The following is a 12,585-nucleotide window of genomic DNA, read 5'->3' as shown; positions in this document are numbered from 1 at the left end:
CCCATGATTGTCAATCCTGACAACCCCGCCGCCCCCCACCCCCAATTTTCTTGGAGAAGAAAACCCTGTGAGCTGCTCGTTCTTTTTGCCGAGTTCAACCTCCCCATCTCCACATCAGCCATTCCAACCTTCCACCTCCATCTGCCACCCCCCCCAGCCATCTGTCTCATTTCTCCGAGTCGTTCCGTCAATCCGACCTTTCCCTCACTTTAATTGCATCTTCGGACTCATTGCTTCTCTTCCATGCGTGTTTTTTTTTTTTTTTTTTTTTTAATTCAGCCTTGAGACGTGCATTCGAAGTGGAACGAGCATTTGCTGACAATGGTTGAATAGCACGATGAGGGTGATCGTGCAGAGGTGAATAAAAACGGAAAACTGGGCAGGAGCATGAAGCAATAAAACATACAAATTGAGATGAAAGCAAACGAGGCCGAGGCACGAGATGAGTGAAGGGTGAGGAGGAGTGCAAATCAATGTTCGGAAAATTAAGTCACTTAAACTCGCCACGTGAAACGAATCCGGCTGACACCAAACGATCTGCGCTCACACTCTCACCTCGGGACAATTTAGAATGTTCAATCAGCCTCCCATGCATATATTTGGAATGTGGGAGGAAACCGGAATACCCATAGAAAATCCACGCAGGCCCGAGGAGAACATGCCAACTTCACACACGAAGGCCAGAGACGGGGTCAAACCCACGACCTCGCCACTGTGAGGTTGACCACAAGGTAATATTTCTTTTTAAAAAGAAGCTATTGTTTTGGTTTTTTTGTCGTTTTGAAGTTTTACCTCTACGCACGGTTTGGTCCATCTGCCATCTGTAAGTTTGTCTGCATTTACAGGATTCTTTTCAAACTTTTCTTCAGAACACATACAAAAGACAGTGGTTGCTGGCCAAAGGATTGTGCTACCATCTGCTGGCTTTAAATGTCATTACATTACAGCTCAAATGACATTTCATCTGTTTACAATAGCGGGTGGAGTCACGTGCTATTTGCTGCAAATCCCGAGTCAACGCTGCTTATCCGTAACAGGGTCGCGGGGAGTTGCCTGAGCCTATCCCAGCTGACTTCGGGCAGATGGCAGACTGCACCCTGAACTGGTCGCTAGTCAGTCGCAGGGCACAGAGACAAATAACCGCTCACACCCACATTCCATCCGTCACTGAGTGGGAACCGACCCCACGCTGCCCCCAAGTCCTGCGAGTGGACCACTTCACCATCAGCGACTAGTTTTTAAATTTTTTAGAATTGTTTTTTTTTTGTATTAGTTTTATTTTTTTTTAATATGTGGAGTGTTAAGTGTAACATAAATAAAAATAGGTCGCTATCAAACAGCTCTTTGACCTTCCTTCTTCTGTACAAACGTACAGTGATACTGAAATAAATACATTTTAAATGAACCCTGAAAATTCATGACAATAAAAGACAAAGAGCAAGATGTCCACTGTAATTATAGTTCATTTTAGTTTTTAAAATGTATGATGCAGTTTCAGTTTTCTTTTCCTTTTCATTTTATTGCGTTTGCGATTTTTACAATTTTTTATTTTTGTTTTAGCTACGGTATGTCGTTAGTATTCATTAACTCTTCCAACCTTGATCAATACCACATGCCAATAAATCACTATAACGATATTTTGCCCAACCAACAAGTCATGTGCTTTGGATATAAAGGTCAAACCAAAGACAGTTGTGTTTGTAGTCGTGAAATTACACGTCACGTGCACCGTTTCAACAGCGACAAAGCTAAAAATAAAAAGTTGATTCATCAAAAGAACAATTTAACTTTGGATAGCTCACACGATGTGGAATGTTCTAGCTTGCCCGGGACTGGGCTTTGCCAAGTGCAGGGACAACTCGCCATCCAAACCGAGTGCCCACTTGGGCGGGCAAAGATGAATCGGGGAGGAGCAGGCAACAACGCAAAGAACGATACTGGATTTCTTCTCTCATCGCCAATGGGCAATTAGCCACATAACCATCGCGAGCAGGAAATGGGATGCACTGGAAATGTCAATAAGATGATAGTGGGGGGACTTGGAAAAGGGGAGCGGAAAAAGGGGAAGAGAGCGAGAGAGAACATGGTAACCGCCCAAGAAGATATCTGACACCCACACCGGCAGTCCAACAAGCCAGCTGACTGCTATTTCCAGCATGAGATGACCCGCCAGCTGTAGCTTGGGAAGTCGAGGTTGACGGGGGGGCGGGGAGAGAGGGGGTGAGAAGGAAAAAGAGAGAGAGAGAGAGAGTCTGTCAACTTTCCTGGAGCTGGCCCATCAGTACACCATTCAAGGGCATTCGGTATTTACACGCTCTAAAAGAGGACCTCAAGCCTCATCTCATCACTATGTGATGGATTCGGTGTCCAATCAAACATCCCCACAGCAGTTGTTCTGCTTCACAAATGTTTTTTTTTTTTAAACAATGTGCAACAACACAACAAATGAAACGTTATTCTAGAAGAAAAAAAAAAAAGTGAATGGGAGTCGGTGCGGCGCAGACACTCGCCAAATGACATGATACTGTTCCGAAACTCATGACAAACTTCCATACAAAGCAAGTTTTTTTTTTTTTTTTACTAAACAGAGCGCCATCAGCTGGATGCGGTGGTACATTTCCCCCAACTTGGCTCCAATGAAAAGAAATTCATTCTTTGTTCCAAACTGATCTTTCTCCGAATCTGCACCAGAATTTTCCAGTTCGTGGCTTCTGCTTACACAGCCGTCACCAAAAAAATTAAACAACAATTGTTGATCAAAAAAGAATGTGCGAAAACTCATTTGACTTTTCTTCGGTTTAGTTTCAGGCAGAATTGAGACCTCCAGCATGTGACGGCTTCGGCTGTGCGGTATTCGAGAGCATATTCGTTCTCTTGCCCGCGACGTGCCAATCCAGCAGCAATTGGAGCAGCGTTGTAAAATCGCCGCCTGGTTAAGAAGTCACTTCGCACTTCTTCGGCGTGTCGTACTATTCACGCAATCCGAGGCAAGTTTCTCGAAACAGAATCTGTTCATGACAAACCACGTAGCAGCTGGGCGTTAGCGACACCAGCGACGAAAACACCAAACTCTTTGAGCAGACGTCCATGAAAAGCCAGGGGGAGTCGATCGGGAAGACTGCACTTGTACTCGCCACCAGTAAACAATCGATGAAGCAGATGTTCCGAAGCTTGAGAAAGCTTTACCTTGACTGACTTCAGGTTGTTCACAGGCTTCAAGCGGAAGCTCGTGAGCCAAAACAACCTTCGGTCGATACATGCAAAGCTTGACCACTAGTCCAAAGCATCCACTGAAAGGAGCGTTTGCCGACGCCAAGGCGCAGAGCGGCCGACTCGTGTGGCGGATAGATGCTAAATATATCGCAAAAATGATTTGTTTACAAGTGAGTAAAAACACTCGGGAGACATGAATGTAAACTCAGCCTGTCATGCTGTCTTGACGAAAGAACCCGATTGCACCAGTCGAAAGCTGCTAGCTTCTTTCAGTTGGCCAAAATCAACACTGTATGACTTCAGGTTGTTCACAGGCTTCAAGCGGAAGCTTGTGAGCCAAAACAACCTTCGGTCAATACATGCAAAGCTTGATCACTAGTCCAAAGCATCCGCTGAAAGGAGCTTTTACCGACGCCAAGGTGCAGAGCGGCCGACTCGTGTGGCGGATAGATGCTAAATATATCGCAAAAATGATTTGTTTACAAGTGAGTAAAAACACTCGGGAGACATGAATGTAAACTCAGCCTGTCATGCTGTCTTGACGAAAGAACCCGATTGCACCAGTCGAAAGCTGCTAGCTTCTTTCAGTTGACCAAAATCAAAACCGTTTTTTTTCTTTCTTTCAAAACAAAACGCATCACAACCAACTGTACACGGGAACAAAGTGAGGCTGAGGAATGATAACATGCGCCGTACATGCAGGATATTACATCTGCAATTTTGGTACACTTTGTGTCAAAATAAATCCTCGACACAACCGGGCGTTCAAAATTTCTGTCGTGAGAAAAAGGCTCGACCGTCAGTGACGGAGTGACGGACTTTCTGTTGTTACTGAGGGAATGCCCACCTCTGGTCACGACCAATCGCGCGTCACCCGTTTTTTTTTCTGGGTTTGGTCACGTGACGTTGACAAGCTGCTGCTTGAAGTCACCTGTTTTTTTCTGGGTTTGGTCAAGTGACGTTGACAAGCTGCTGCTTGAGGCTGTGATGTCATTTTCAGTCGACAGCAAGTGGCAAAATAGCTTACCCCCCAGAATCCAGATGGATAAAACAAGGCGGATTTTGCTGCTTAATTCCTATTCCATAAACAATATATGTATTTTTTTAAGTTTTACATGTCATTTTCAGTCGACAGCAAGTGGCAAAATAGCTTCCCCCCAGAATCCAGATGGATAAAACAGGGTGGAATTTACTGCTTACAAATTTTTTGACTACGAAGTACAGCAGGAGTTGAATAAGCACTTCTACTTCGACCGGAGTGTTTTCTGTACATCTGCCGAACTGCAATGTGGGAGAACTTTAGCCACTACTGATTTCTCTGAAGTGGAGTCCACATATGAGCATGCCCTTTTTTGGTTCTTTTATTAAAATGGTATGTCCAAAAAAAATGATGTAAAATGTATGCTTTCTTTTTTTTGTGGGGGTGAACTAGTCGTCAAATGATTTGCATTTGCTCTCGGACGCGCACGAAAAAGTTATCTTGTCCTACCAGATCGACACTTGATGATTTCTCCAAATTCGTCCTCCAGCGCCTCGTCGCAATAGTCCTCGGGTCGAACAGCCTCCGCCATGGGTCCACTGGGAAACCGGGTCTAAAATCTACTTTATGGGTCAAAGGATCGGATAATCCAAAGGGGAGCTGGATGGAGCAAAGTCTCCAGAAGCGGCAGCCACAGACTGGACGCGGGAGCCAAACTCCAGCCAAGAAGGGGACGACGACGGCTGAGATGTGTCTCGCCCAGCGAGATGGATCCAAGCAGGTGTGCGGACTCGGGAGTGGGGTGGCGCGGGGTCGTCGCCGCAACATTCTCATCTCGAAATAGTCCGTTGTCTGGCGGTTTTCGTTCGCAGACGCCATGCGTAAAAACCGACACCACGCGGTACTTGCCGCAAAAATATTATTTCACTGACATTCCAAACATTATCCGGAAGACATTTTTACCTCCATTATGATGTCTCGCTTACTTCCGGGTGGCAAAAGCTCAAAGCATTCTAACAACCGTTCCATGTCATACATTTCTTTTCGAAAAATTACACACACAAAAAAAAAAAATCAAAATTAACATTTGCAGTGGACCCCCGGTATTCGCGGAGGATCGGGACCGGCCCGGCCCACAAATATTGAAAATCCACGTCCGTATTATTGACGCCCAATGAAATTCATGAAGTTTGTTTTCATTTTTTTTAAACCCCCAAATCTAAAAACCATACAAACAAACACGGCCACATAAAGAAAATGGGTTTACCAGACCACCCCAAAAATCCTAAAAAATGTAAATTTATTAAAAAAAATTTTAAAAAAGAAAAGCGGTTCAGGGCGGCTCATACTGCGGAGGTCGTGGGTTCGTATGCAGGCCCCCGGCCTTCCTGTGTGGAGTTTGCATGTTTGCCCCATGCCTGTGTGGCTTTTCTCCGGGTACTCCAGTTTCCTCCCACATTCCAAAAACATGCAAGGTAGATGACTGAACACTCTAAAATTGTCCCTAGTTGTCAACATGATCATGAATGGCGTTTGTGTACACATAAATATATTTATGCCCTGCAATTGGCCGGCGACCAGTTCAGGGTGTACCCTGCCTATCGCCCAAAGACAGCTGAGAGAGGCTCCGGCATGCGCGCGGCCCTTAGCTCAGATAATGGATGGAAAACAGTTCAAATAATGGATGCAGTCATGAACAGACTGTAGAGAAGGGCTGGCAGTAGCTGAGCATGCATGCAGTCTTCTCATTTTAATACTTGCATGTATGCATTTCATGCAACACCGTAGTCTGTCACTAAGGTGTTGGTTGAAACAATGAACGGTACACTAAACTGACAGGAAGATACTTCAACTGAAACTTGAGTCATAGCGAGAGAGGAATAGTCTACATGCCGACTGAGGTAATGTTTATATTAAGCTCCCAGTCAAACACTTTTATAGGTCTCAAATTACAGCTAGGGAAAGATCAGATCAGGATTCAGATGGAAAAAAAAATATCTGCAGAACTACATCTCAAATTGCATAAACAGAGGCCGAACTGCTGTCATGCATGGAAATTGCATGTGTTTGTTGACAATAATGATCATGAAAAAAGAAAATGTCACTACATCTCAAATTGCATAAACAGAGGCCGAACTGTTGTCATGCATGGAAATTGAATGTGTTTGTTGACAATAATGATCATGAAAAAGAAAATGTAGTCGGTAAAGTTATGGTGTCCATGTCCATTGTCCGTACCTCGCATTCTGTTTTGGATCACAGGGCACATGCCTTCCCCACCCCCCAAAAAAAATCACAAGCATATCTTTTGAAGCCAGAATACATAGCTATGAAGCAGATATTCAAACCACTTCAACACCACCACCATGCGGCTGTCTTCATATCCATAAATTCTTACATGAGACCCATCTCACGAGCATGAAGATTCTCTTCTCCATGTTGAGCACTGCACCATTCTTTATCTGCCATTCAAGTTAAGGGTGAATTGTCTTAACATAAAAGATTCGATTTATTTTTACACTTACACGTCAGTGAACAATATTAAAATGTTTGCCCGTCTTGTAAAAAAAAGATTTCATGATGGCAAATTTGACACTGGAAGAGATTATTTCAGTCCATCCATCCGATTCAGGCAGCAGACAGAACATCACGCTCACCTTTGAGCGAATATTGTATTCTTATCTCACAGTTGCATTTAGGTAGATTAAAAATGTCTCTAACAAAGTAATATAAAAAAAATGTAATAAAAATGTCAAGACAGCTTTGTTGCGTTGACTTATGGGAAATAAAGGGGGCTCCATTGCACTTGCTCAATCGATCCAGCAGTGGGCAGCATAGCCGCAGGATGAAGTGCAGTTCAACGTGTTACATGAATGCTGCTGTTGATTTTTTTTAAGTAGATTTAAAGACACTTGCACATTAAATGCGACTCAGTACAATTTTGGCGCCGAGTCCAAATCGTCCCTTATTTTTTTTCTCAAGCACATTAGGTTTTAATAATAATATTAATCATTCCTATTATGTAATAACAATACTATAATCTCCAAAACCTGATGTTAGAACTCCAAACATACATTTAGAGATACACGAAGCCATCTCTGATTAAAATTTGCCCTTGACAACTGCTATTAGAAGATGAGGCTCGCCAGTAACATTCCACTCGACTTTGGACATCGCTGACGTGGACAGAGGTCCTACAACCAAATTTCTGCAAAGGTTTATTTCCAGACAGAGATGTAACACAGACACGTTTTGCGAGTCAGTCATCCGCTGAGCTTCTTTTTGTACACCAACATGCCACTGTCCTGTTTTCACATGAAAATCCAGGAGCCGTTCTCATGTGTCTGACCCTACAGACTGGAGCAAGAATCGATGATTGGTCGAGCACACCACTAAGCACAAACAAGAAATGTTCGTAGGTAGCCAAAGAGTCTCGCAAGCGGCGGCAGGAGTGGCACCTCACGTCAGGTGATACTGTACCGCTCTTTGTCCGTGACCCACTGAGCTGTGGAATCTCTCGAAAATGATGAAGCTCAGATGAGGACAATGTGATGCTATGAGCTATGACTTAGGGAGGATGACTGTCATCTTGAGCAGCTGCATAAAACAAAACAAAATAAAAATCACACCGATGATAAGTGGTGTGTTCATGTCGTCTCAAAACTCAAACTCCACTTAAATAAGTGAAAATGCATATAAAGTTTCATAGAAAGTGCACCTAAAATATGTTTAACTTAAATAAAATTGAACTGTACATTTTTTTTGGGGTGGGGGGGTTAGTTGAAGCCACTGTAACATGATGCAGTGTTGAAGGATTTACTTGACTGATTCTTTTGCTAACCACCAGAGGGCGCAAACGCATCATTGGCAGTACTTGTGCCACAATTTGCGAATCACTTACAACGGCTTGTCTCTGGTAACTTTGGGCAAGACGCGAGGTACACTTTGAACTGGTTGCCAGCCAGTCGCAGGATTATCTTTCATTTTGTACCAGTCGTGCATTTATTTCCCCTCGAATGAATCAATACGAACAAGATTTCGAGCACACACAAACGCATTTTTGTCATCAGCTGCTGATCTCATCCGGACTGCAGCTTGGCGACAAGGTGACAAATTTGAAATCTGACAGACCCTGCGGAATTTGAGCGCGCGTCCGCTCTCACGTCAAAGATGGCAGCAAATCATTCAGAGCGACTCTGGCGGTGTAACCGAAAGCACAGGTAGGTATCAAAGTCAAGGCCCGGGGGCCAGATCCGGCCCGCCATGTCATTTTAATGTGGCCTCCCTCCCAAAAGAAAGTCATGTGTGTCAACTTGCATGATCCTTGTTAAAATCTGTACCAAAATGTCTAATTGTCATGTATAATAAATGATGAGATTTTGCAATAATTGTGTTACCCTGTTTCCACTCACTTGCACAATAATTGACAAATTAAAAATCAAAACGAGTAATCCATTCTTGTCATGTATAATAAATGATGAGATTTTGCAATAACTGCGTTACCCTGTTTCCACTCACTTGGACAATAATTGACTAACTATTATAGTTGAATGATTTCAAAACGAGTAATCCATTAAATTTGTTGTGTACAAGTAAAAATGCAGTGAGACATTTTTGTGGTTTCACTGTTGGCCCTCTGAAGGAAGACGTCACTCCAAAGTGGCCCGCGACAAAAATTAGTTTGACACCCCTCACCTAGAGGGTCGCTCCAGTGACTGCACCGCCAGCTGAAGGAAGACGTCACTCCAAAGTGGCCCGCGACAAAAATTAGCTTGACACCCCCCACCTAGAGGGTCGCTCCAGTGACTGCACCACCAGTCAATCGTTGAGATAACAGATTGGCCGAGAGGAATCTCCTGCAAGTTTTGAGTCCATTTATGACGATGACGAGGATGAGAATGTAGTGATGACTATTAATTATTATTATTCTTATTATGAATTATGGTTGACCTTTTCTGATGTTGATTATATTCCAGGTCAGCGAGAGGATTTGTTGGAAGATAAGTCGCGTGCTTATCATCCTTCCGAAGGCTCGGCTCTCCACCGGCGCCATCACGACCGTACTTTTATGTCATGACAGAATGGAGGCTACAGTGTAAACTTGTGCACAACAATCCCTAAGAGCTTTTGGCAAATGAGTGAGTCGTATGCACCCCCCCCCCCACACCCCCCATCGCATCTCCCGCTCTCCTGAAGGCCTCTTTCAAAAGGCTGAAGTGGGGGAGAGGGGGCTAGTAGTACGTCTCGTAGCTCTTGGGGTTGAGGCAGTAGAGGATGCCCCCGCCGAAAGCGAAGATTGTCCCGCCCCAGGCCAGGCCGTAGCCCCAGTTGAACTCGTGGTAAATCTTCAGGTTGATGCTCTCGATGAACTTGATGGGGTAGAGCACCAAACAGCATGCCTGCAGGACCACTAGAAAAGAGATGCTCATTGTTCCTTCAAAGTCACTGCGGCCGGGCCCGCGGGAGGGATTTAGAGCGGACAAAATAAACATGTTAGTCAATGTTCAGTTTCATAAGAATGCGCGGTACATCATCGCGGTAGGTGTCATTAGCATCGATCGATGTGAGCTGCCGGGAGGGACAGAAACAACGGACGGAGGAAAGAATGAAAGATGAGAGAAGAATGCAAGTATGGAGAAAGAAGGGAAGGACGATAAAATCACCGCAAGATTAAAATGGGTCAAAGAAGGTCGCGAAAACTGGAAATACTGCAAGGATAAGACGGAAAGAAACGCGGAAAAAGAAGGTGAGGGGATACAAAGAAATAAAGAGAACGATATGAGAGCTGTCAAAATGATCAATCAAACGAGGAATCAGAGCCTGCCGGTAACCCATCGGGAAAATTGAGAAAAAACGTGATATTTATTGAACCAAAGCTAAAAAAGATTTTAAAAGTAAATCAATGCCCAATTACCAAGTTTATTAGCGATAATGGAATGAATTGAAATAAAAATGTGAGTGCTTGAAAAAAAATCTTTAACCACCTGAAATTAAATTGAAGTTCAGAAAATGAACTAAAACTAACGATTAATTAGTTAGCTAGTTAATTAATTAGTTAGCAAAAATGTCCTTTGTTTTGATCTTTGTCATTTCATTTCATGCATGAACATGCAGGGGTTTATTTTTAAATATGTTTATTTTGGTATTACTCTACAACTGGGTTTGGAAATTGCAGTTCACTTTATTACACAATAAAATCTTGCACTTGACAAATACTCCATTTCCCCCCCCAAAAAAGAAAAAAAAAACAAAAAAGAGCTAAAACTAAAACTAAAAAACAAAAACAAAGCATTAAAAAAAAAAAACGCATAGACCTGCTGGCAGGCCCCAAAAAGGTCAAAACGAAGGAAAACCTAATTTTAATTTAAAAATCACGAAATTTTATAACCTTGCCAATTTCTACAAATGATAATATAGAATGATACCATCCCAAATACGACACGGTCATGAAATACATACCACGTCAGTCACGAAGCACCGTCGTATGTCAAATTAATAGCTTGCTTCTGTGCAATGAGCCTCATCAATATATTGCAATCAGCTTTATATGTATGTAGCGGGGTCGGCGTTGTCTTATTCGAGGCTTTGACGCGGGTACGAAGGACAGACAACTAAGATGCAGGGGGAGAAATGGCAAGAAAATCTCCACAAATTTTGCATGTAACCAAAAATTATGTCGAGACGGTTTTTCCTGGTGAACTGGCGCAGATGGCTCGTGGCCAACCTTTGACCTCGTCGCTGTGATGTGTGCCAACCCACCTGTAGCGAAAAGCATGAAAGCGACAGGCCTGGAGAATCGCCGTCTGGTGCCGATGCACACGGCCACCAGAGCCACCAGGAATGACGTCAGCACCAGGGCTCCGCCTCCTAGCAACAGCGTCAGTGTGGCAACCTGCCAGTCTGCAAAAAGGGGTGCAAGGAGGATGGAGACAGAAGAACGGGACGCAAGATTTTTGAATAACCATGAATTGAATAATTAAAAAAAAAAAAAAAAAAAAAAGCAAAGATTGCCACCGTGGATGTGGAGCAAAGACCAGCCAAGTCCAATGAAATGTATTTCTCAATCTGAATCCGATCGCGCTCCCGGAAAAGATCTGTGGCAGCTTCGAAAGTCTCACCGTCACGCAACCAAGAAGCTTTGTTAAAATTCAAAAATGTAAATTAAATGCAGCCATTTGTGATCATCCGCTTTTGAAGTCACACTCTTTGAAGTCGGTCGGTGCGTCCCTGTGTCGTGTGCAGTCATTTACGAAGCTCCCAAGACCAAGAAGGGCTTTTTCTCTCACTTTTGAAATCTTGCCAAAATCATGCATCATCATCACAATAAGTATGATCATATCCTCTTAGTGGCGGGTTTTGATATTCGCGTGCTGTCCGGAAAAATATTGGCAAATTTGCCTCCACTAATTTCGTGCAGTGCGTGACTGGCCCGAGATATGACCAAGGACATACTTTTGACCTCGATCTTGCTTATGGTCTACCAGTGTCTGATTTGACAGTTTTGGAGAATGTAGGAAGGCAAAGGTCACAAGTCGTCGATAAAAAAGTATTTTTTTGAGGGGGGGATACTGTGCAGAGTTCAGTATTAACGCCTGATATCAGAACGAGGTCGACCGTACGACTGACGGTGCCGTATAGCCTCTGAAAGAACCCAACCGTCAACGAAATAAAAGATGAGCTGATGCTGCCTTTTGCAGTTTCTTAATAAATCAGCCACTATAATTATTTTCGTCTTGACAGGAGGTTCAGAAACACGTCAGGAAAAGACGAGGCGCGCGCACACGGAGGCGGGGAAACGATAGGAAAGAGCGGCAGAACAAAAGGAATCGAGAATTATTTTGAGGGCGAAGAGGAGGAAGCTCGACGAGTGAAGGGATGATTGGAAGGAAAAGAGGGATGGATGCAGGGACAGGAAAAAAGGAAAGGAAGAAAAAGCCAGAGGCTGGGAAGAAACATCCATCCATTCTCTGATCCGCTTTATCCTCACAAGGGTCGCGGTGGGGGTGCTGGAGCCGATCCCAGCTGTCTTCGGGCAGTAGGCGGGGGACACCCTGAACTGGTCGTCAGCCAATCGCAGGGCACACACAGACAAACAACCATCCATCCGCGCTCGCATTCACACCTTGGGACAATTTTGAGTGTCCAATCAGCCTGCCATGCATGTTTTTGGAATGCGGGAGGAAACCGGAGCACCCGGAGAAAACCCACCCAGGCACGGGGAGAACATGCAAACTCCACACAGGAAAGCCTGAGTGGGGATGGGACCCACGACCTCTTGCACTGTGAGGTCGACGCGCTAACCACTGGACCACCGGGCTGCCCTTGACAGAATTCACCTGAATAGAGAAATGTGCACAAACGCACAAACGAGAGGCTATGAAGCGCTTGGAGGG

General features: G+C 44.1%; 2 protein-coding genes across 2 annotated transcripts in view; both read right to left on the bottom strand.

Moving 5' to 3' along the window:
* The window catches only part of LOC109507792 (dystrophin-like), a 51,292-nt gene extending 46,372 nt beyond the window's left edge, over positions 1 to 4,920 (bottom strand). Inside the window, exon 1 of the mRNA XM_019857449.1 lies at positions 4,703 to 4,920. Coding sequence (XP_019713008.1) covers positions 4,703 to 4,784 — 82 coding nt within the window. The 5' untranslated portion in view covers positions 4,785 to 4,920. The remainder of the gene's footprint in view (positions 1 to 4,702) is intronic.
* A 3,889-nt stretch (positions 4,921 to 8,809) lies between these two features.
* The window catches only part of LOC109507791 (transmembrane protein 47-like), an 8,536-nt gene continuing 4,760 nt past the window's right edge, over positions 8,810 to 12,585 (bottom strand). Inside the window, exons 2-4 of the mRNA XM_019857448.1 lie at positions 10,952 to 11,092; positions 8,979 to 9,602; positions 8,810 to 8,887 (exon numbers count right to left, since the gene is read on the bottom strand). Coding sequence (XP_019713007.1) covers positions 9,424 to 9,602; positions 10,952 to 11,092 — 320 coding nt within the window. The 3' untranslated portion in view covers positions 8,810 to 8,887; positions 8,979 to 9,423. The remainder of the gene's footprint in view (positions 8,888 to 8,978; positions 9,603 to 10,951; positions 11,093 to 12,585) is intronic.

The sequence above is a fragment of the Hippocampus comes genome, unplaced genomic scaffold, assembly GCF_001891065.2.
Source record: "Hippocampus comes isolate QL1 unplaced genomic scaffold, H_comes_QL1_v1.1 scaffold256, whole genome shotgun sequence".
Taxonomy (NCBI): Eukaryota; Metazoa; Chordata; class Actinopteri; order Syngnathiformes; family Syngnathidae; genus Hippocampus; species Hippocampus comes.
Note: the sequence above shows the minus strand (reverse complement) of the source record. Positions and strands in the feature narration are given on the sequence as shown.